This window comes from Triplophysa dalaica, chromosome 13 (assembly GCF_015846415.1).
Source record: "Triplophysa dalaica isolate WHDGS20190420 chromosome 13, ASM1584641v1, whole genome shotgun sequence".
Classification (NCBI taxonomy): domain Eukaryota; kingdom Metazoa; phylum Chordata; class Actinopteri; order Cypriniformes; family Nemacheilidae; genus Triplophysa; species Triplophysa dalaica.
The window spans coordinates 2,241,164-2,265,539 of NC_079554.1; the positions used below are offsets into that span (position 1 = coordinate 2,241,164).

General features: G+C 37.5%; 1 protein-coding gene across 3 annotated transcripts in view; it reads right to left on the reverse strand.

Moving 5' to 3' along the window:
- Positions 1–7,676: 7,676 nt before the first annotated feature.
- The window catches only part of enpp1 (ectonucleotide pyrophosphatase/phosphodiesterase 1), a 36,142-nt gene continuing 19,442 nt past the window's right edge, over positions 7,677–24,376 (reverse strand). Inside the window, exons 15-25 of one of the 3 annotated variants that reach the window (XM_056763933.1) lie at positions 24,117–24,244; positions 23,852–23,921; positions 19,109–19,196; positions 18,752–18,936; positions 16,024–16,063; positions 15,753–15,907; positions 12,325–12,451; positions 12,119–12,193; positions 10,110–10,242; positions 8,965–9,109; positions 7,677–8,883 (exon numbers count right to left, since the gene is read on the reverse strand). In XM_056763933.1, the coding sequence (XP_056619911.1) occupies positions 8,731–8,883; positions 8,965–9,109; positions 10,110–10,242; positions 12,119–12,193; positions 12,325–12,451; positions 15,753–15,907; positions 16,024–16,063; positions 18,752–18,936; positions 19,109–19,196; positions 23,852–23,921; positions 24,117–24,244 (1,299 nt within the window). In that variant the 3' untranslated portion in view covers positions 7,677–8,730. The other 2 variants (XM_056763934.1, XM_056763936.1) reach the window with 2 other exon arrangements.

Below are 24,376 nucleotides of genomic sequence, written 5' to 3' on the forward strand. Positions count from 1 at the left end.
CTACTTTCGCGAACTAGTCGTTGGATTTTCGACCGATCGGAACCAAAACAATGCAGATGACTTCTTTGGGAAGTGTTTGTAAATAATTATTGAAAAAAAGTTAAAATTTCCTTTCACGGTCGCTTAGGGGCGCCAAAATAAAAAATGGTTGGAGCCTATCACATTTAAATGGCCATAAATCCAGAAAAGCTAAACATATCATCATATGCCTCGGGAAATATATGTAGACCATCACTCCGAGGTCACATACAAAATAACGTGGCGTTTGGACACTAGGTGGCGCTATAATAGTAAAAATGGCTAAATGTACATGTCTTTTGGTGGCCTAGACAACGGTGTGTCACGTGACATTTGACTAATACACAAACTATTGATATCAAACGATAGATCTCCTCATTCATAACAACTTTGCCTCTTGAACCATTGATGTCTATCAAATTGTTTGTGACTTATTGGTGATGATGTAAAAAACCTACTTTTGCTAACTTGTTCAAGGATTTTCAAGCAATTTCAAAATTTCCACCACAGTACATTTCTCTGGACTCTCTAGGTCAATAATCATCAAAAACATGTTGAGTATTTTTTAGTTTTGTGACCATAACAGGGTGCTTTATTATATTAGCGTGAAACGAGTACGGTGAAGGTCGCTACTCCTTAAGAAATAATCCAACTGACTTGCCATTAAGTAGTATTATACATATTATGACACAAAACAAGCATGCAACATGTGATCCTTATCGGAAGAGGCATGCCTTCACAACAGTCAAAAAGGTGAAATATCATACATTTAAAATTACTATTTTAAACTTGTCTTTAATAAATACATCATTTGCTAGTCAAATTGCTAATCAGCCAGTCACATAGCATAAACTCAATCCATTTTGGCTTCTAGACGTGGTAAACACACTTGCTGAAGTTCAAACCGAGCATCAAAATGGAGAAACAATTGGATATATGGTATGGGATATATTAGATAACACATACCACCTGAGGATTGTTGCCAACCATGTCCATGTTTTGATGGCTACTTCCAGCAGTAAAAAAATGGACCATGTCAGAAAGCTCAAATGATCTCAAACTGGTTTCTTGAACATGATAATAAGCTCACTGTACTCCAATGGCCTTCAGAGTCACCAGACTCAACCAAATAAGCATCACTTAAATGGCAAGGTCTTCTGGAATATTGTTGCAGACCATGAATGTGAATCAATTATCTATTTAAATTGGTCGTATTTTTTTTATCAATTCTTCAGAACACAAAATAAGCTATTTTGAAGAATGTGCATTGTATTAAAAAAAAGACCTATATATGTGCAATAGAATGTTTTGGAGACACAGGAGTTGCTTTGTTTTGCTAATGGCTTCATTCTTTATCAATTGACAGCTGCCAAGCCACGCCCTTAGCAACCAAACAGATTATTTTTTGCAATCGTCTAGCCAGACCTACATCTCTGCAGTAGAATATTATAAAGACACGGGGCTTGGTTCGTTTGGCTTGTGGTTTGATGTGTTATTAATTGACAGGTATTAATTGACACCCATGGCAACCGAACAGGTTAGCTTAGCAACCGTTTAGCAAGATCTCTATCTCTGCAACAAATCATCATAGAGACATGAGAAATGGTTTATTGCACTCGTCCCTTAGGTATTATCGGTTTACGCCCGTTTTTGCATACGAGTGTACGCATGCATGGTCTGTATTAAAAGTTACCAACCGTTTCTGTCATATTTCTTAGTGTGGAAGAGTGTCATTCGTTGTGGATTTGTTACGGTGCCATTCCTGAGCCTAGTTGACAATGGCAAGGCCAATAGAGGCCTTAGACTGCTCGAACCCGCTAAATGCTGCTTGCAGCTTTAATTATTCTTATTATTATTCTGCCATAAAACTGATACTGCAGCCCAAACCGTAAGGCCGACAGAGCTGAGACTTGGTCAGATGGTAGTAGTCCTTGTCGCTACTCAGATACACGGAGCCAGCCAAATCGACCCATAGGTGGCGCTATAGCGATACCAAACGCGTTTGCGCTTGTTACTCCGAAACCGTTTGTCGCACACCCAAGTGTCTTATATCAGTGTAATCACTGGCTCAAAACTTAAAAAACGTATATCTCCGATTTCATTTCCGCCATTATAGATTTTTTCGCTAATTAGCATTTTATGAAAAAAAAAAAAAATGAACTAGTCCCTGGATTTTTGCCCTATTGGAACCAAACCAACGCTGATGAGTTCTGTGGAGTGTGAATATGAATAATTATTAAAAAAAAGTTCAATTTTCATTCACGGTCGCTAGGTGGCGCTAAAACAGTCCAAACCGGAAGTAACATATTTAGCTAAAATGGCCATAACTCCTGAACTGTTTGAGATATCTTCATGGGGCTTGGAACACATGTGTAGACCCTCAGTCCGGGGTCACAGTAAAAAGACAGTGGCGTTTGGCCACTAGGTGGCGCTATAATTTGGATGAGCTACAAAATGGCCATAACTACGCAACAGTTTGCCCGATTGACTTATTATTTGGTATGGTGTGTCTTTGTCTCATTCTACATGAATATCTAAAAGGACATTGGCGTATCTTAAAAAACATGGCCGCCATTGGCCAATGAAGTTTGAGCACTTATTAGACCGGGTTAACGGAGGCCGAACAAAACAACGCTCGCTGGGCTTATTCGTCTCATGGTCTTTAAGGTCTGTAAGAAATGTGAACTCATTCGGCCACCGGGGGGCGAAATAACGCTTTAGGAGTGCTTAAACAATTGTGTATCACGTGACATTTGACATATACAGAAACTATTGGTATCATAGGATAGTACTCTTCTATCTGAGCAACTTTGCCTCTGGAACAACTTCTGTCAATCGAATAGTTTGTGAGTTATCGCTGATGAGGTCAAAAACCTACCTTCGCAAACTAGTCGTTGGATTTTCGACCGATCGGAACCAAAACAATGCAGATGACTTCTGTGGGAAGTGTTTGTAAATAATTATTGAAAAAAAGTAGAAATTTCCTTTCACGGTCGCTTAGGGGCGCCAAAATAAAAGAATGGGTGGAGCCTATCACATTTAAATGGCCATAAATCCAGAACGGCTTAACATATCATCATATGCCTCGGGAAATATATGTAGATCATCACTCCGAGGTCCCATACAAAATAACATGGCGTTTGGACACTAGGTGGTGCTATAACAGTAAAAATGGCTAAATGTACATGTCTTTTGGTGGCCTAGACAACTCTGTGTCACGTGACATTTGACTAATACAAAAACTATTCGTATCAAACGATAGATCTCCTTATTCATAACAACTTTGCCTCTTGAACCATTGATGTCTATCAAATTGTTTGTGACTTATTGGTTATGATGTAAAAAACCTACTTTTGCTAACTTGTTCAAGGATTTTCAAGCAATTTCAAAATTTCCACCACAGTACATTTCTTTGGACTCTCTAGGTCAATAATCATCAAAAATATGTTGAGTATTTTTTAGTTTTGTGACCATAACAGGGTGCTTTATTATATTAGCGTGAAACGAGTATGTTATAGGTCGCTACTCCTTAAGAAATAATCCAACTGACTTGCCATTAAGTACTATTATACATATTATGACACAAAACAAGCATGCAACATGTGATTCTTATCGGAAGAGGCATGCCTTCACAACAGTCAAAAAGGTGAAATATCATACATTTAAAATTACTATTTTAAACTTGTCTTTAATAAATACATCATTTGCTAGTCAAATTGCTAATCAGCCAGTCACATAGCATAAACTCAATCCATTTTGGCTTCTAGACGTGGTAAACACTTGCTGAAGTTCAAACCGAGCATCAAAATGGAGAAACAATTGGATATATGGTATGGGATATATTAGATAACACATACCACCTGAGGATTGTTGCCAACCATGTCCATGTTTTGATGGCTACTTCCAGCAGTAAAAAAAATCGACCATGTCAGAAAGCTCAAATGATCTCAAACTGGTTTCTTGAACATGACAATGAGCTCACTGTACTCCAATGGCCTTCAGAGTCACCAGACTCAACCAAATAAGCATCACTTAAATGGCAAGGTCTTCTGGAATATTGTTGCAGACCATGAATGTGAATCAATTATCTATTTAAATTGGTCGTATTTTTTTTATCAATTCTTCAGAACACAAAATAAGCTATTTTGAAGAATGTGCATTGTATTAAAAAAAAGACCTATATATGTGCAATAGAATGTTTTGGAGACACAGGAGTTGCTTTGTTTTGCTAATGGCTTCATTCTTTATCAATTGACAGCTGCCAAGCCACGCCCTTAGCAACCAAACAGATTATTTTTTGCAATCGTCTAGCCAGACCTACATCTCTGCAGTAGAATATTATAAAGACACGGGGCTTGGTTCGTTTGACCTGTGGTTTGATGTGTTATTAATTGACAGGTATTAATTGACACCCATGGCAACCGAACAGGTTAGCTTAGCAACCGTTTAGCAAGATCTCTATCTCTGCAACAAATCATCATAGAGACATGAGAAATGGTTTATTGCACTCGTCCCTTAGGTATTATCGGTTTACGCCCGTTTTTGCATACGAGTGTACGCATGCATGGTCTGTATTAAAAGTTACCAACCGTTTCTGTCATATTTCTTGGTGTGGAAGAGTGTCATTCGTTGTGGATTTGTTACGGTGCCATTCCTGAGCCTAGTTGACAATGGCAAGGCCAATAGAGGCCTTAGACTGCTCGAACCCGCTAAATGCTGCTTGCAGCTTTAATTCTTATTATTATTCTGCCCTAAAACTGATGCTGCAGCCCAAACCGTAAGACCGACAGAGCTGAGACTTGGTCAGATGGTAGTAGTCCTTGTCGCTACTCAGATACACGGAGCCAGCCAAATCGGCCCATAGGTGGCGCTACAACGATGAAAAGCGCGTTTGCGCCTTATACTCCTAAACCATTGGTCGCACACCCAAGTGTCTTATATCAGTGTAATCACTGGCTCAAAACTTAAAAAACGTATATCTCCGATTTCATTTCCGGTATGCAAATTTTTTCGCTAATTTGCATTTTATGAAAAAAAAAAAAAATGAACTAGTCCCTGGATTTTTGCCCTATCGAAACCAAACCAACGTTGATGAATTCTGTGGAGTGTGAATGTAAATAGTTATCGAAAAAAAGTTGAATTTTCTGCTCACGGCCGCTAGGTGGCGCTAAAACGTCCAAACCGGAAGTGGCATATTTAGCTAAAATGGCCATAACTCGTGAACTGTTTGAGATATCTTCATGGGGCTTGGAACATATGTGTAGACCCTCAGTCCGGAGTTATAATAAAAAAAATGTGGCGTTTGGCCACTAGGTGGCGCTATAATTTGAATGAGCTAGAAAATGGCTATAACTACGCAACCCTTTGCCCGAATGACTTGATAATTGGTATGGTGGGTCTTTGTCTCATGCTTCATGAATATCTAAAAGGACATTGACGTATGTCAAAAAACATGGCCGCCATTGGCCAATGAATTTTGAGCACTCATTACACCGGGTAAACGGAGGCCGATCAAAACGACACTCGCTGGGCTTATTCATCTCAAGGTCCTTAAGGTCTGTAAGAAATGTGAACTCATTTGGCCACCGGGGGGCGAAGTAACGCTTTAGTAGTGCTTAAACATTTGTGTATCATGTGACACTTGACATATAACCAAACTATTTGTATTATATGATAGATCTCCTTATTCTAAACAACTTTGCCTCTAGAACAACTTCTGTCGATCAAATGGTTTGTGAGTTATCGCAGATATTGATAGAAACCTTTCTTCGCAAACTTGTCCCTGAGTTTTTGACCGATCAGACCCAAACCAATGTAGATGACTTGTGTGGAGTGTGAAGGTAAATAATTATCAAAAAAAGTTGAAATTTCCTTTCACGATCGCTTAGGGGCCCCAAAATAAAAAAATGGGCGGAGCCTATCACATTTAAATGGCCTCAAATCAACAACGGTTTAACATTTCAGCAAGGGGCTCAGGAAATATCTGGAGACCATCACTAGGATGTCACATAAAAAAGAACGTGGCGTTTGGACACTAGGTGGCGCTATAATAATAAAAATGGCAAAATGCACATGTCTTTTGGTGGCCTAGACAACTGTTCGTCACGTGACATTTGAGTAATACACAAACTATTGATATCAAACGATAGATCTCCTTATTCATAACAACTTTGCCTCTTGAACCATTGATGTCTATCAAATGGTTTGTGAGTTATTGGTGATGATTTAAAAAACTACTTTTTCAAACTTGTTCAAGGATTTTCAAGCAATTTCAAAATTTCCACCTCAGTTCATTTCTTTGGACTCTCTAGGTCAATAATCATCAAAATCATGTTGAGTTTTTTTTTGTTTTGTGACCATAACAGGGTCCTTTATTATATTAGCGTGAAACGAGTATGTTATATGTCGATACTCCTTAATAAATAATCCAACTGACTTGCCATGTAGTACTATTATACATATTATAACACTTAACAAGCATGCAAAATGTGATGCTCATAGGAAGAGACATTCATTTCGATGGCTTTCTTATAGAGTCACCAGATCACAATGCATGTAGCTTTGCTAAAGGAACGATAAATATGTGCAGGATAAAGGTGTGTAGTGTGCGTGTGTGTTTATGGATATCATTTCCCTCTGTATCATATGAGTTTGAATGCACTGTATAGTTCTGTGTGTCTTGTGTGATCGAGAGTGTGCATGTGTGTGTAATGAAATGTGTCTCACAGGAAGACAGTGTTAGAAATATAATGTATTACACATTAAACGTTGCTCCATATTTACACATCTATAAATATAGCACATGTCTGCTTGCTTTTAAGATGAGTGTTGATATATATATATAACACAGCTTTATTAGATAAAACCAGTTTAATTGCATGTAAACCCAAATTGCTACTCAGCCAGTCACATGGCAGCAGCTCAATAAATTTAGGCATTTAGACATGGTAAACATGACTTCCTGAAGTTCAAAGCAAACATCAAAATGGGGTATATTGTATTATGTGAGGTGTTTGTATAAAATTAAGCATAATTTAAATGCCATGGCATTCTAGAATATTATGAATGTGAATCAATGTATCTATTTAAGATGCTCCTGGCCTTAAGCCTTAAAAAAAATGTATACACGTCTATCATAATGTATGGCAGGTGCCATGCCACATCCATAGCAACTAAACAGGTTAACTTAGCAACCATTAAGCTAGACCTATATCTCTGGAACAGAACATCGTAGAGACATGAGAATTGGTTAATTTCACTCGTCCCTTATCTGTTTAAACCTGCATATGAGTGTAAGCATGCGTGGTCTGTATTAACCGTTGCTGACCATTTCTTTCATTTTTCTGGATATGGGTAAGTGTCATCCGTTGCGGATGTGTTATGGTGCGATTCCTGACCGTAGTCAGCGAAGGCAGTCGACCTTAGTCCCCTTAGACTGCTCGAACCCGATGATTACTGCTTGCAGTTATATTATTTAATTTACATTACTATTAATATTTTATTGTATATTAATTGTATTCAATTGAAGTAAAACTACACAACAGTTATTGATTCTTTGCGAGGTTTACCAGAAGATAAGTTTGGGCCACATACTGTAACATTTGTTTATGTTGTACCGCTTAAAACGTCCATAAAGAAAGTGATATTAACTCACTGTATGTAAGAAACATTGTTTATTACATTTTTTGAAACACACAATACCAATAAATGGACAACAAAGCATTGACCCAAACACAACATGTAGCTTAAATAATAATATTTAAGCAGAATTATAGTTATCCTGCTAACAGTGATACTTCAAGGTAACAAGCAACACAAAACAACACAACTGTGAAATATGTCATCATTTTTATCATTGTATGGTCCACAAGAGTACTGCTCCAAAATATAAACCAAAAGACAATCAATGAAAAGCCCTTATACAAACGACAAACTTTAAACTGTAATAAGGAATAAAGCTTAATATCAAAACTGACCTGAGAAAGTGATATTCTGACATTTAAGGCTTAGTTCACCCCAAAAATGAGAATGAGAAATTTTCACCATTTACTTATCCTCGTGTCATTTCAAACGTGTATGACTTTCATTCTTCTTCAGAACACAAAAAAAGATATTTTGAAGATCGTTGATAACCAAATAACAGCGAACCCTATTGACTTCCATTTTATGAACACATTTCTCAAAATATCTTCTTTTGTATTTCACTGCAGAGTCAGATACAGGTTTTGAATATCATAACGGTGAACAAATGATGACAGAGTTTTTATTTCTGTAATGCAACAAAAATACCACTATCCTTACTTATATAATTTAGGAAATGGTTTGGACGTTTCACATGCTGTCAAGAGTATCTTTTCGATTCTTTGGAGGACCAAAAACAAACAAAAAGCATTGTGCATTGACAGCCGAAGAGTGATTCCTGCGGTGAATGTGGCTTTCCTATTGTTTGCAGGAAAAATCTGATGCAATTTATTTCTTGGCCTGGAGTTTTGGAATCGGCTGAAAGCAGAATCAACCACAAATCACTAACATTTGTGTGTTGATAACCAATGGGCAAACGTTTCTATACCGACCGGTACTTCCCCACTTATAAATAGATTCCAAATTTTTCCAATTTGGGAGATGAAAGAGATTCTGGTGAAATTCGCTGTAATGATCCGTTCTGTTCATGGCCGGCAGAGACATTCAAATGAGCTCAAGGTTCACACGCCTCTAAAATGTTTTGAGCAGAGTCTTTAGCTCTAAAGTTTCAACAACAGAAATCCGGTCGTGATAAAAGCTCAAGCCCGTCAAAAGCTCCACGTCTCTGATTCTTGCCGTGTGAAACCGAACCCAATCTCGGACCCATGAAAAATCAGTGCCGTTCTGGGGAAATAAATAATAAAACCACATGAGAAGAGTGATAAACTAAATGTATTATGAGATGTATTATAGGCGATTACATACGTGACATGTTTCTAAGTGATCAGGTCGATGTGGTAGAATGAAAGCTGAAGCATCCAGTAGACCGTCACATCTGAGGACAGGCAGACTGGAGTTCTTACAACTAGTAAGAATCACAAAAAAATGTGTAGGGATGGGAGGCCCATTCCTGAAAAGAGTGAAAGTGCATTACATTCATGCATTTTGCTTTAATCCAAAGTAACACACTTTAAGCTTTACAAGTGACAAGCTTGTCAATCGGTGGGATTCGAACCCATGACCTCGCAGTTGCTAACTGTATGTTGTATCCCTGTGTCATCTGAATACAGAAGAATTGTAATGTTGTACTATGTCCACTAACAAATCAAAAACACATTTGGCCACTAGGGGGCAGTATGCCAGATGACAGGCCCAGTTTTTGCTTTTTTAATGCCAGTTATGGTTGAGTTTCATTATTCATTTGTTATAATAATTAAACACGATCGAAAACTTTAATTTTACAAAAATGAAAAGTTTAAAAAGTTTTATCACGTATAAGAAAAAAAATATATAAAATAATTTTACAGAAATGGACTGTTTATTTACAATAAACAATGTCAACTAACTTGATCAAATAACTGAAAAAGATTGGATTTTTTAAGAAAGCTTGTAATATTACGGTAGAATAGTTTTTTTGGCACCCCAGTTGCTGTAAAATTACTTTTTTTTACAGTGGATTTTTGAAATACGGTAAAAAGTTAAATTACAGAAAAACACTGCAAATTTAAAGAAAAAACATGTAACTTACTGGTGCCCCAGCGGCTGTTTTATTCCTTTTTTTACAGTCTTTTTAAGTGTTTTTGTACAGTTCACATTAATAAACTTAATGGGACTGTTTACCCCAAAATAAAAATGTTGTCATCCTTTATTCTCCCTCATGTGGGTGTCGGTGTATGTGAGTCTTTCTTCAGTGGAATACAACATAAGATATTCTGAGAAATGTCTTTGAAATGTGATCATACAATGGAATGTCAATGAAGTTCAATGTTGTTTGGCTTTCAACATTCGCAAAAATATCTTCTTTTCTATCAACCTATTCTATCTTTGCAGTAGAAAGAGGTGAACTCTAAACTAAATCTGCTCAACTGATCCATTTTCAGATCAGTATGGGTTAAATGTTGAAAACTTACGATGTTCCCTTGTTCATGAAGTCATAGATCCCATCGAAGTCAACATCGAATATGGGTCCACTCACGACATTGACGCCGTTCAGCTCTCGTGAAAAATTCACCAGCAGAATATTGTGAAAGTGATCCCAAATATCTGTCACAAAAAACAATAAACATTAAGGACATCTCAGTTACGGTATGAGAGAGAATGAAGGCAAACTGTGTGGAATGACTTTAAATGACAAGAAAATACAATGAAACTAAATGATATCCAATTAAGTTATAACCACATTCAAGATCGTTATTGACAGTTTCATCGGACACACGTGCATGGCCCAAAGTTTTTTTTTGGTAATAATATTACAATTAATTTAATATTAAATGTAATTTTACTTTACATACATATTTTGTTGTATATTAATTGTATTACATAAAATTAAAACAGCTAAACAGTTCTTGATTCTTTGCGGGGGTCTACCGGAAAGTTAAGTTTGGGCCACAGCGTTTTTTTATGTTGTTGCCGCTGAAACCGTCTACTGTCGGCTATGATTATTAAAAATAGTACAATTTTAGTCAAACAGAATATAAATACATTGTTACGGAAAAATGAAAACATACAATATGCTGATGAATCATCTCATGTATGGATGTATTGATATGAAATGGTTGATTTTTACATTGATCTAAACACTTGCATAACATAGAATAAATAGAGCGTTTACCATTAGCAGGTGTTGAAATTACAACCGAAGAGACTCTGAGTTAAAACATACAAAACGTACAATCATTTAGTGAAAATTTTAAATAATGAAAGGTTGGATGAAGAGTCTTGTTAACATGGTCCAGTCAGCTCTACATAATACTTCTCATTATATTACAGTAGACCCTGAGTCAGTGATTTACTTTCTATGGCTTTTAAATAATGAAATAAAATTGTCGGTTCCACCCTTATGACATCACTAACCAGAAATTACATCGTTGATCTAGTTTAAACAGAGCTGTGCAGAAACAGGCCAATAATAATATTTGTTTAGATTCTTGTGTAATTCTATTGTGTAATTCTATTGTGTAATTCCATTCTTCCCCATTTTTTGTATTGTACTTTGTATTATCTGTGTATATGTACATTTTAAAATTTAGCAGCAAATGTATTTTGTATTGTATTACATTGAGTCTGTTAAGAAATATTCAGGTACGTTTTTCGTTTTCCCTGTACATAGTTCTTGAACATATGACGAAAAATTATTTTGACTTTGAATAATTATTTTTTATATTTATATCTGTGTGTTATGCAGCTACATAAAAACATTGCTCTTGAGTTGTCCTCTGATGGACATGTTAATGTTCGTAATGATTTAATTTGCCGACAGGGGAAAAAACAAGGACATAAGGACATGTGGGAGCTCCAGACGGCTCCAGACTTTAAAATTACAGCACAAATGTGGTTGGGCAAAGCATGTTAATAAATCTTTGCTCTATAGTGCCACCAATAGGGCATAAATATAAGTAGTTTTTTTTCTTAAGGTGACATGAAGGTTCTTTCTTAAGATCTATAGTTTTATTTTTGATAGCACAGTTTAGAGAGGATGCTAAGTGTTGGGATGAGAGAGAGAGATAAAAGGAGCATTTACATCAACTACACATCAGCGCACAGCCCACGAGGCCATTGGCGGCAACAGAAAGAGTCAAGTAGAAATTGAACCCTCTCAAATTTTACAACCAATGATCAAAGAAGAAAGAGTAAGAGCACCGGAGGAAATGATGGGTATAGTCTGAACTGGAGAGACAATCCAACTGCCTTTCATTGAGCTTTGAAGTATAAAAGTAGACAAGTCATTGTGGGTGACCACGTTCCCTTTCCCCAAAACAAATACAAAACGTAGAACATATGAAATCATGAAACATAATAATGTTGTATTTGGATGTCTGCACGGCTTCAAGTACCAAAGAAAATGTTTTACTCGGCAATGTTTCTGAAATAAGAAAGAGAGTTCAGTGGGTGTAGTGTTGTAGATGTGTGCTGTGTGTACCTCTGAAAGCAGGAAACATGGGCACCATGTTGCTTGTAATTAAAGAGTCTGACTCAGTTCCCGTGGGGCTCAAGTCTGACAGAGAGAGAGGAATATATTATGAGAGAAAATCCCCATGTCGCTTTTTAATTTCATTGCATCAGAAAAATAGCAGGTTAAAGTAGTAGTCTCATTTATCATAGAAAAAAATGTTGAACTGAGCTCACTTGGTGGATGCAGAAGGCCAAAGGTCAGCTTTGAATTGTTCTTATAGAAGGAACAGGACGGTCTGGAGCTGGCCTGCACACGTACATCAGCACGCACACATGTGTTCACCGATGACTGCACGCTGACCTTTATTCAACACACACACAACAAAGAGAGAGACAACAGCGATCAGAGGAAAGAGTGTTTGCGTGTTCTCAAACACATGAGTTCAAATAAACACATTAAGCGCTAAAGTAACACACGTCTCTAAACATAAAGGGGCGGTTTCCAAGACAGGGATTATTTTAAGACAGGACTAGGCCTTATTATTGGCCGATCACACAGAGCACGTTTTTCATGTTTGAAAGCATGAGGCTGTGCTGCTTTTTTCGTTTCAACGGAAAGTTCCATCACCACAATGGGAAGCCCCGCCTCTCCATTCATTCGATTGGACAATGGAAAAAAAGGCGCTTTTCTACTCAGAGTTGATTTTATTTAAACTTTTTTTTTAAATAGACTTCACCAAAAACATGACTGTTCATCTTGAGACAAAACAATCTCACAGATATATTTTAAGATACTTCAGTGTTAGTTGTATATAGGCACCCCTAACGTATAAATTAAGTCTGGGTCAAGGCATAAGCCCTGTCTGGAAAACCGGCCCTAAGTCTTACAATTTGGTATTGTTGAACCTTGATTCTAACAGGTCGTCACATTATTAGTGACTGTACTTTCCACTATTTTGCACATTGCACATGCAAAACATTCACCTAACCACATTCTGTCTGGACATTTTTAAACCAGTCTGGAATGTTTGGTGGTTTGACAGTTTGCTGGTTTATAAGCAAGCATGCAAAAACAAATTTCTTACTTACTATTTTTGTCCCTTATTCCTGCACAAACTATTCTTATATCAAGATTTACTCTAATCTGTAATGCTGAACACCATTAAACAATTTAATTGAATGAAGTCTTTGAATGAAGACCTAATTGAACAGTCCAGTGTGTCATTTTTTGGAGGATTTATTGACAGAAATGCAACATAATAAACATAACTATGTGTTCAGAGGTGTATAAAGAACTAACATAATGAAGCATTATGTTTTTATTATCTTAGAATGTGCTATTTCATAGTCCTAAACGGACAAATTTGTGGAAAAAAAAAATGTTACCTCCTTCGGCAAAGAAGTAAAAATGTGTGTCACCCCCTGTAGTGCTTCAAAAGGGAGGGTGGAGTCAGCCGTTGATTGCAATTTGCAACCACACCACTAGATGCCGCTTTAATTTTTTCTTCCAGTCAATATAAATTCCCTCCTCCCAAAATGCACTGACTGGTACAGCTGACCGGGTCTGTCGTGATTTTTGTTCCCCGCTTAGAGTGTGTGTGTGTTCTCCCACCCATACCATATCAGCGAGCATCCACTTCTCAAGCTGTTGTGATTGGTGGGTGCCCCTTCAGTCCACATGTATTCAAAAACTTTGGCTTTGAGCAATAAAAAGTAACAATGGCGTCAACTTCACTTTATTAGTTAAAAACATGCGGATCCATCGAAGTGTAACGGAGCTCTGCTAGTGCAAGTGCAAACGCCAATCTTTGTTAGAGATTGTTTTTCCTACTATGGCGAGGGAAACGACACCGGACCAATTGGGTCAGACCGGTTATATAAATTAATACTAATAACAGAAGCGTTAGTTTTGCCTTTTTATATTGCAGCGGAGTTGGATAATAAAACAAGCAGATTGACCAGGAGACATTTGCAAGCAGGACTTCAAAGGACGTTTCATAGAAATGTTTTAGAGGTAAGCGCACACACACTATATTAGTGTATTACACAGAACAGCTTTCACAGTCGATGTTAAAGTCATGGAAGCTGTTATTTGACTTGGTTATCTTAGAATGTGTGTAGCTGCATTCTTATTACCAGCTGTAGGACTGTGATGAAAGTGAAAGTAGTTTAGTGTGTAGCTCAGTCAAATATTTACAATCTCTGATAACCGAACGCTACTCCAGCGGCTCTTCCACTTCTCTAAGGAAGGCCTCGCCCCTTTTTGGCATATTCCTTTGGGCAGAGATTATTAAAAGCACTCAGAATAGTGACATCATGTACCCGGGAAGAAGAGGTCTGTAGTCCGATTCCAGCTGTTCTCTGTAGTCCCTGAAAAGCGAATTCTGTTTAAAACAATATCTCGCTTGGAATACAATGTCCCCCTGAACTTGGAGCTTTATCATTTTGCAGTCATTATTTATTCTCTAACAGCAACATCACACACTAACTAAAGGTTGAAAATGCGATCACGGGGAACATGCTCTTTAACAAGTATTCAAATTCAAAAAAGAAGTTTTGGCTATTATAAAATAGTTTCATGCTGATTCTTTGAAGCAAGTTCCTTTATTTTTACCAATTTACCAACCAATCATTATCTATTCTGTATGTCACGCCCAGATAACATTTCATCAACTTGGGCTTGTCTTTTTTTAATAGATTGCAAAAACAGAAGCTGTTGCTTGCAGTATGCTTTATAAATAAAGACAGTTTCCTTTAATCTGTTTCATGTTTTTGGTTGGCTGCTAAAGTTGGGTTAGCAAAAAGAGCATAGTTATATATATAAATATGACAACGCAAACCACAAAAACACGGCATGTAGTTCAGAAAACCCCCAGCAATGCTCTGAGATCTGGATGACACTGAATCTGTGATTTGCTCTTCGGTCTGCCCATATAATGACTGACAGCATCTCTCTCCATCCCCTCCATCACATACACCAAACCCTCTTCAGATTTATATCTCATATGATCTTGTTATCCGTTTCAAGTTATTCTTGAATTTAAGTTTTCATTTAAGGGTTGAAATAGTATGAAAGGGTGTTAGTCTGTGGATACAGGTGGAGCTCAGAGGTGAAGTTCACGTCCCACTGGACATCATAGGAAAATACTGAAGAAAACCTCCCGCTGGGGAACACAGTGGCAGTCTAGAATGAGCGATTGTGTGATACTTCCTGCCAAACCTGAGAATAAAACTACTTTAAAGAATCAGTTTAACTTGTCTGGAGCTACATCCCAAGACTTCAGAAGCCACATGAAATCTTTGGGTGAGAAACAGATGTCCTAGATCTCCTTAGATTAAGATATAAGAACCGGTCGACATAGATTTGAACTGAATAATTGATTCACAAATATCACAGATTGAATAATAATAGTAATTTCAGACAATTTTTAGGTTTGCCAGACCCGGTCCTCATTCACTTTCACTTCAAATTTGCTTTTGTCGTCTTTCAAAGAAAACGTCTTTTTGAATTCTTTGAAATCTTTGGAATGAGTGGATTCTAGGTTTTCGTTTTGGGAATATTGAAGACGAAGCCGTCAATAAGTCCCACCTCAACTTCCTGTTTCAACAGGAAGGTGATGCACATTGTGTAAAATACTCTAAATGTATGAGACGCGTCTCACCGTTGCATTCAGCGAGTATGAGACCCAGAGAGGCATGAGAGAGTTTTTGCTGTATGCTATGAAGTATGAGGTGTGCTGGAGGATACAGTAATCTGAATGCTCCTGAAGAACCCGCGGGACACCAAACGGCAAATGAACGCCTTTCACATTAGAACCTGAAGAGAAGTCACTTTCTTAGAATCATTATTTGTACATATTTGTAGGTTTTACTGTATAGTATTCTCAATAAATAAATATTTTGTTGTTATTCCTGACAATCAGTTCAACTCACTGGAATGTGTGTCGATGAGACGCTGGTCGAGACGGTTCACCTAAAACACAATAGACAAATGTAACACTTTATTGAAAATAAGACAAAAAAGAAGAACTTCATGCAAAACAATGTACTGTAGTCATATCATTGTTAAAAATACATTCGCCCCCAATGTTTCAGTGGTTTTGTGTTCAAACAATAGAAGTCACTGGGGTTCATTGTTATTTGATTATAAACATTATTCAAAATATACTCTTTTGTATTCTGCAGAAGAATGAAAGTCATATAGGTTTGAAGGGAAAATAAATTATAATATAATTTAATTTCTTAATGATATTTTTCTAATTTTCAGCATTTCTATTGTCAAAGGAATAGACAGCTTACCAACGACGGTTTCTGTATAAATTATGAGCCCATACTGATGGTCCCGGAAAAGCCCATAAAAAGCCTTGGAAGGTGGTACACCACAGACATTAAAGATGGGGAACAGAGAGACAGCCAGTAGACTAAAAAAAATCAATAATACAGCTCTTCCTGGGAAGCTGAAACTCGTGTGCTGTACGGAAATGTAGCTCCAGCCTTGTGGAGGAATATAAATCCACCAAAAAAATGCTAGAGATGACGCTCAAAGAATCCTGAGATCCCTGTGTAAGAGATACTGCTCCAGCAGTAGCAACGGCGAGAAAATGGAACCCAACAACAGCGTTAGGAGATGCAAAGGCAGCCCTCAGACATAAGGACATTGTGGGACAAGTTCAAGATGGCAGAGGGGGACTTGGTATTGGCATCAACCACACCCACATGACGAAAAGCGACACCAAGGAAAGAGCGTCACCGGGTAGTAGTGGAGGTTCGACGACAAGAGAAAGCAAGTAGATGCGCCAGAGCGGTCTCTCAAGCCCAGCAAGGTCGTTGGATGAGGTGGGAAGGCATTGAACGATGCAAAATCACTTGGAGTGAGCTGTGAAGTATGGAACAGACTAAGATTTATCAGAAGAGCTACATATGATGTGCTGCCCTCACCAAAAAATCTGCATGTTTGGTGTGGACAGGATCCAACCTGCCACTTATTTGCAGCTCCACCAAACCTCAAACATATTCTTGTGGGTTGTAAGAATTGCTTGACACAGGGGAGAAGTTGGCACCAACAGTAGAGACTAAGAGAGTGGTAGCAAATGCCATCCCCCAAAGCGGCCAGGCTAACTCGCTAAAAATATAACCCTTTATTCGGCAGGGGCAGTAAACGGGGGCCAAGCCCTTAACCCCATATTTAGGTCTGCTGAATATACTGTAGCCAGGGATTGGGAAATGCGAGTTGATTTAAACCACAGACTTAATTTCCCATCAGAAATCGCAGCGACCAACCTGGGGCCGGACATAGTTCTGTGGTCCAGCTCCAGTAGGACAGTCCTCATAGTTGAGTTGACTGTACCTTGAGAAGAGGCCATTAATGAAGCATTTGAAGGAAAGAATCTCTGGTATGCCAACATGGCAGCGGAGGCTGAAGATCTGGGATGGGCAGTGAAAGTGTTCCCAGGTGAAGTGGGCTACAGGGGCTTTCCCCAACGGACGGTAGTCAAAGAAGTTGCCACTGTTGCTGGGAGAAGCGGCCATTGGGTGTGGTTGAAACGGAAGGACAAATTTGAGCTGCCAAATGACCACGTTATAAAATGGTGTATCACGCCATAGGTAAAAGGGGACACTGAGGATGCATTAACGGTGCTAGTGGGCCTAGAACAGCCTTGGCCAAGGGAGAGGTGCATACGGCGTTGATTTTGGTAATATGTTGTAATGTTATGCCATACGGGACCAGGGCACTGAGCATGCATTAACAGTGTGGGTAGTCATGGCCTAATGGTTAGAGAGTCGGACTCATGATCAGAAGTTTGCCAGTGCTATTCTCAGGGCCGGCAGGTAAGACTGAGGTGCCCTTGAGCTGCAGTGATAGCTGCCCACTGCTCTGGTTGAATGCATGTTCACGTCTTGCAGTGCGTGAGTTCACTACTCACTGCACCTGTTAAATGCAGAGGTCTCCATAGCTGACAAATAGGTCACTTTCAGAGAAGTGGAGGATAATCAAGAACTGGCCAGTGGTGCAGAAAGAAGAAGCCAATGGCTGTGGTTGAGGCGGATGGACACAGAATGGGCTGCCAGATGACCTTATAACAATGCGTCTCTCTGATAAAAGCAAGGAAAGGTAAGTATTCTTTTTTTTTAATAATCATTTATCCCCGAAACACAGAGGACGCCTACCCGACAAACCCAGTGAAACCTCAGACCTCTATAGATATTCTTGACTGTTTCCCCCTGTCATGCATAAGGCGTGGGAAATGTCCTATTGGGCAATTCAACTGTGCTGAAATAGTGGGATTATAACACCCAGTCATATAAAGCAAAATGTATACAGCATATCCTCATTTCACACCCAACAATGGACAGGAAACCATAAGAGTAGGGAGGAAACCTTGGGTGTAACCAAAATAAAGTTCAGTATTATCCTGTTCTTTGTCATTTAGTAACAGGCAGTTCAAGAGAAACAGCATTACACCGTATCAAACAGTGAAGTAATCAGACCTCAGACAAAAGTTTTATCGTAAGAAATGTCCATGTTTACTTATGGAGAAATGTTCTTTTTATGTTGCACGGTTTTGTTTTGCACAAAACTTGAGATTTGGAAAGCCAAATTTAGCATGTAATGCAATGATTAAAAACATGATGATGTCACAACATGACAAATGATGCCAACCTCTGCCTCGGTGAGAGAGTCACATGTGCAGCCGCGGGGGTCGAGGATGGACCCGGTCACAGGGGTACACGTCGTTGGGGCTGAACGTTCTGCGGGGTATACCGGCCTGTGCGGGGGGTTCTTCAGCAGATGGTTTAAACTGCCATGCGTGCCATTATTGGGTGCAGGAGGAATACCTAATAGATCTAAAAAGAGACAAGAGATGTTTTTCAGTCACTATACCTGCTTATAAAAGAGATAAATCTCCGGCACTAAAGTAGGCCTCAGGTAAAAATATGTTTATTCTCATATTTACTCAAAAATCGGGTGAAAAATCCTACATCTTATCAAACCGTTCTCATACGTCGCTGAACTTACCACATAGGAGATTATAAACTTCAATGTTCTCAAAGGGAGCCACAGTTGTCTTATAGTTAATTGCTGGTCCATATCCAATAAAAATAGTCTGCAAACATTGTAATGAATCATAATTATTATAAACACTTGAATTTCACTTGGCCTTAGCAAACATCATAACTATTTGATGGCTTCTAGAACCATTTGAAGTGATGAAAAATGTCTTGCATTAGTGTCTCCAAGTATGTAATTCTAGTCTGTCTCTATTATGGTGAGATCGGATTTCTGTTGTACGACACCAAAATCTCACTTGTTTCTTACAGTTAATGCCAAAGAATCTTTGTAAATCTGAACTGATTTTTACTTCTAAGGCAACAGGTCTACAACAAACCTCTTGAAAACATTTCTTTTGAAGCATCTTAGGTTTTTGTGCAGTGCCATCATATACACCAAACACAATTTCTAATCCATTTAACTTTTTTAGTTTACCCAACGTTTAAATTTGGACGTGCATGTTCAAGCATACGTTGAAACAACCAAACTGCAAAATCATTAGAAGTGTTAGCCAATGCTCAAATTGAATTATGTCTTTTGTTGGTCTCCACCATGAAATGGGACCAAAAATCTTCTAACGTTTTAAAAAATAGTTTTCAATAGAAAACATGTTAATCTATTATAAACATATTATCAGAATGTCTATTGGCATTGCTAAAAAGCCCATCTGGTTGTTTGAGGCTATTTACACAAGCTACACCCACCAGTATCTGATGACGACCCTATTAAATAAGTGTTCGGAGATTGTTTGTCACATCATAGTATTGATGAATACAGTACAACGAAAGAGCATGAGCATTCTTTTTTTGCCCAAGCTACCTTTAGAGAGCCAATAAACAGGCAATAAATGATATTAAGCACTTTAATTATTAAAAGACATGAAAGTCATAAAAAAAAGACGTAACAGACTTTTGTAAATAATTCATTCACTATATTTGCCATATCTTATCTGCACAAATTTTAGATTTGTATATTATTATTTTTTTTTTAAATCTGACTGACCCCCAAGTCTTTTTTGACCTCTTATATGGGGCTTCAACCTTTTCATTGTCGTGCCCCCCTATAAACTGGCTCCCCCCTTACCTGTACACTGAGGATAGATGAGGTAATGTGCTAAATATGTTAGATATAGTTTATATACAGTATATATAAACTATATGTAAAAAAGCAAAAAATACCTGTCTATGACATATTGATCTCAAAAGAACAGATAATAAAAGTAACGACCCTACCTATAAAAACAAAATAAACTTTCACAGAAATGAATGGTTTCAATTAAAATACCATTGTGAACCATAAGCCCTTTGCATTAAAAGTATTACAAAATTGTAGTGTTTTGGGCATGATTCCAAAAGGATTAATCTGACAGATCAGGAAAATGGTGTGTGTTTCATTGATTTTAACTAGCAATAGTTTATCTGTCAACAGCTTTAAACAGGCGTCCAAGTTCAGAAATATATGAAAAGGGACTTTATTTACACGCCACTCCTTTCACGCCCACTCTGAACTCATCGAGAGAGAGAGAGAGAGAGAGAGACTTGTGTTTATTCTCAAATTACAGTCTGAAAGACAAACGTACTTATATGATCTACCTGTGTTTTAAGATGATGTAGAGGTAACTGATGTTGCTTTCTGAGTGGACATTTGCCTACTTTGTAGATATTTAGCTTTTGTGCGCAGCCTAAAATTGCACTGCACAGGACCTACAATGAGACTGCACGGCCACGAGCAGCTTCAGACAGAACATTGCCCTCTATCAATTTGCAATCGCGTTCCTCTGTACATTCCCAATCGAGTTCCATAGGTTGGGGTTTGGGGGAACCACTGCCTTACTGGATCTCGGATCCCCCAGCCTCTTCTCAATGCAAGCACATGGTTATATCAATAAACATCATTATATTAATGTATGGTTTGTATGGATAGGACAATATTTGTCCGAGATACAACTACTTGAAGCTATGGAATCGGAGAAAATGGCGCTCTAGCAGGCCGTTTCTAAGAAGAAACTAGTTTTAATGCTCTGTTTTGGCTTAAAGCTGTAAAGACATTGTGGAGAAAAGATGAACCCCAAAGCAGACATTCTAAGCTATACATAGAGACCAAACTTGAGAGGGTAATTCTCAAAGAGCGGGCAGGAGTGAGTGAAGTTTGTAGGCATGCTTCTGCTGCATCCACTCACAAAAATAAAGTTTTGGTATCCAAATATCTTCATGCAACATGGTCTTTACTTAATATCCTAATGACTTTTGATAATTTTGACCCATACAATGTATTGTTGGCTATTGCTACAAATATAACCGTGCTACTCAGGACTGGTTTTGTGGGTCACATACACACATATGGCAGATAAAGAGAATTTTCTCCGAATTTTAAGTGATTGGTGGTCAAGACACAGGGGATTTAATGCACCCTTCACCCTAAAGCTACATCATAAAGGATTTTAGTGATTTTAGTTAATCACTGGGTTCAGGACAATATTCCTGCTGGTCCTCTCTGATGATGATGCAGACACTCCCCACCTCCCAAACGTAATTAAACGGTGCGGTTAACTCCCTATAAATTGCTGGGAGAGCTCCAAAAACAGTGCAGTTAAATATAAATCACAGCACATTATACTAATTATAGTCACACACACGCACATTAAGTATTAGTGAGTTTTAGAAATGATCACTGTTCAAAATATAAATTTTGTAAATGTTAAATGTAAGGTTATTGCTGTAAGAATCTCATTTCTCAAACCTCATTTTTTACATTTGATGTTATTTACCTCAGTCACTAACATTGATCCCTCTCTAGATTTTCTCTGAGAAGTTTTTGTAAGCCGTCTGGCTGCTTTAGACATTCCTAGACAACCACATAAACACAGACGTAAGGAGTAACGCTGCAGACGTCACACAGACATAAATAAAGAGCCTTACAAACGATATATTTGACTTGTGTATGTTAAAAAAAGTTCCAGTTTACAGGAACTTTTCTCTTCGTGTGAATCTGATAAAAGTTCACAAGAAGGATTTTTCGCAGTTTCTGGGGAAAATCCTGGCCATCATAATCTGCTTTTTGAGAATTCATCCTAAACCTTTAATATGAATTCACTTTAAACCCAAACTAATGACTTGCTCTTTAGAACTCATTACATTCATAAATACAGGCCCGAGCAGAAATGAAATGTCAAACTTAGTTTTGACCAGATCAGAAATGTACATTGGCATCTATGACAGATCAAAGAAATATTTAGTATGGATTTTGAGGATAATCCCTTATTTGGTGGATCAGGCCTGTTATGTTGAGCGGGTTAAAGTCAGGTTATGAGAAACAGATAACAGACTGCCCTTCTGACAACCATTTTCTCTTACAATATGTACTAAAGAAACTATAATCTTGTTTCTAATAACATAATTACTCATTAAAAACTTCCATCATTATAGTCTTTAGTTTTGGAGTTGACAGCCCATGGTCACTATCGTGTCACTGCTTGTCAAGATCAAGAAAAGAAACTGTCTATTTCTTTGCTTCACTAAGAATCTTTTGTTATATAACGTTTATCGTATTATGTCACTTTTGTACAGTATAACATATACTGTATATCAACTATAAACTGTAGATCTTTTTTAATAAGTTTTTTTTACATAATATATGTATGTGTACTGTGCATATTCCTTTTATAATTTTAATTGTATTTATAAACCCTTCACAGAAATACATTTAAGATAAATATATGTTTATATATAATAAAAATTATATGCTGTATAGATATTAATATATCCATGGGCAATTCCAGCATTATGGACGAGACATAAAAACAAAGAGAATGTTTTTGTTACCAATATACTGAACCATCTGTTTATATTTGACTAAACCCTTGTTGATAAAGTTTAAACATCAGTCTATGCACAGATCTTCTAATTAAAAAAAGGGAAATAAACATGCATTATGGATGTGACAAAAAAGCATGAGGTTTAAAACAATAATACCCAACAAATGGATTTTTTGAGGGATGCCTCTTCATGGTTTATTTTCATGTGCCAATTCATGAGGAATATGGACCGTTATGGATGTGACAATCCTGAAGAAAATCACCTACTAAAAATAAAACGAGCTCTGAACCAACAAATGTTAGTATCTGTGCTGTATAGTAAAAAACCTTTGGTGAAACTAGATTTTTTCATGGTAAGGTTGACATTTTCATGGAATCGCCCACATGCAAATATTTCCTAAATATATACACATGTACTGTATGTTTATATGTTTATAAATACAAAATAAATATGCACAGTACACAGATGTATATATTATGTAAACACAAACCTTTAATCTGGATGTGATTAATCGTTGAACACCCGTCATTTTCACAAACTAGTTTTGTATATACAAAATATAGTTTTTAGAATCAAGACCAACTTATGGGCACTCAACTGTGCTATTCTCAGACACCATTAATATAATTAAAAAAAGTATAATTTTAGTATATCAAGTACAAAATGATGTGTAAAAATAAAGCACATTAATGACATCATTGAAGTGTTCTTAAATAAAGTGACTTAGTGCACATTTTACAGGCCATCTGTAAGCATCAGTGGTACATAAAAAATAATTTCCTAGCCAATGGCGAATTTTGGACACACTTGTGGATTTACTTTGTAGAGTGTAATAGTGCTATTTTAAATTGATCTATTTCCATCTATGATGCAAGACAAGTGATATGTCACCAACCTGCATGTTCTTGAAAACATTATCAGATCCATGGAAGCCCCCAGTGCAGTATTTAATTTCACTGCGTGTCCTGTAAAACAAAACATTGTGAAAAAAAAACAGTTTTCGACTGGAAATATGCTCATTTTAAAGACACAAACTGATTCCCTGTGAATATAAACGTGTGAGGTTAGTAAAACAAACACACATGAATACAATGATGTTATTGGTTAATTCTACGTCACATTTCGATTGAGGTGTGAAATATTGTGAATGAAACACTTACAGCGCCACCTGCCACTGCGGCAGCATGTACAGATGAGCTCGCTCTATACGAACGTTGTTGGCAAAATGAAAGCGCTTGGGCAGGTGCTCCTTAAGATACGGTCTCATTGGCTGATTCGATATCCGACACTTGGAAGAAAAAAAGCGAGAAATAGATCGAGAAGTTTAATCTGAGAAGATCGACTACGACATGATGATAAGAGCTGAGTTTCCCGAAACAGAAAGCGGAACATTAGTTGACCATTTAACTGATTGATAATT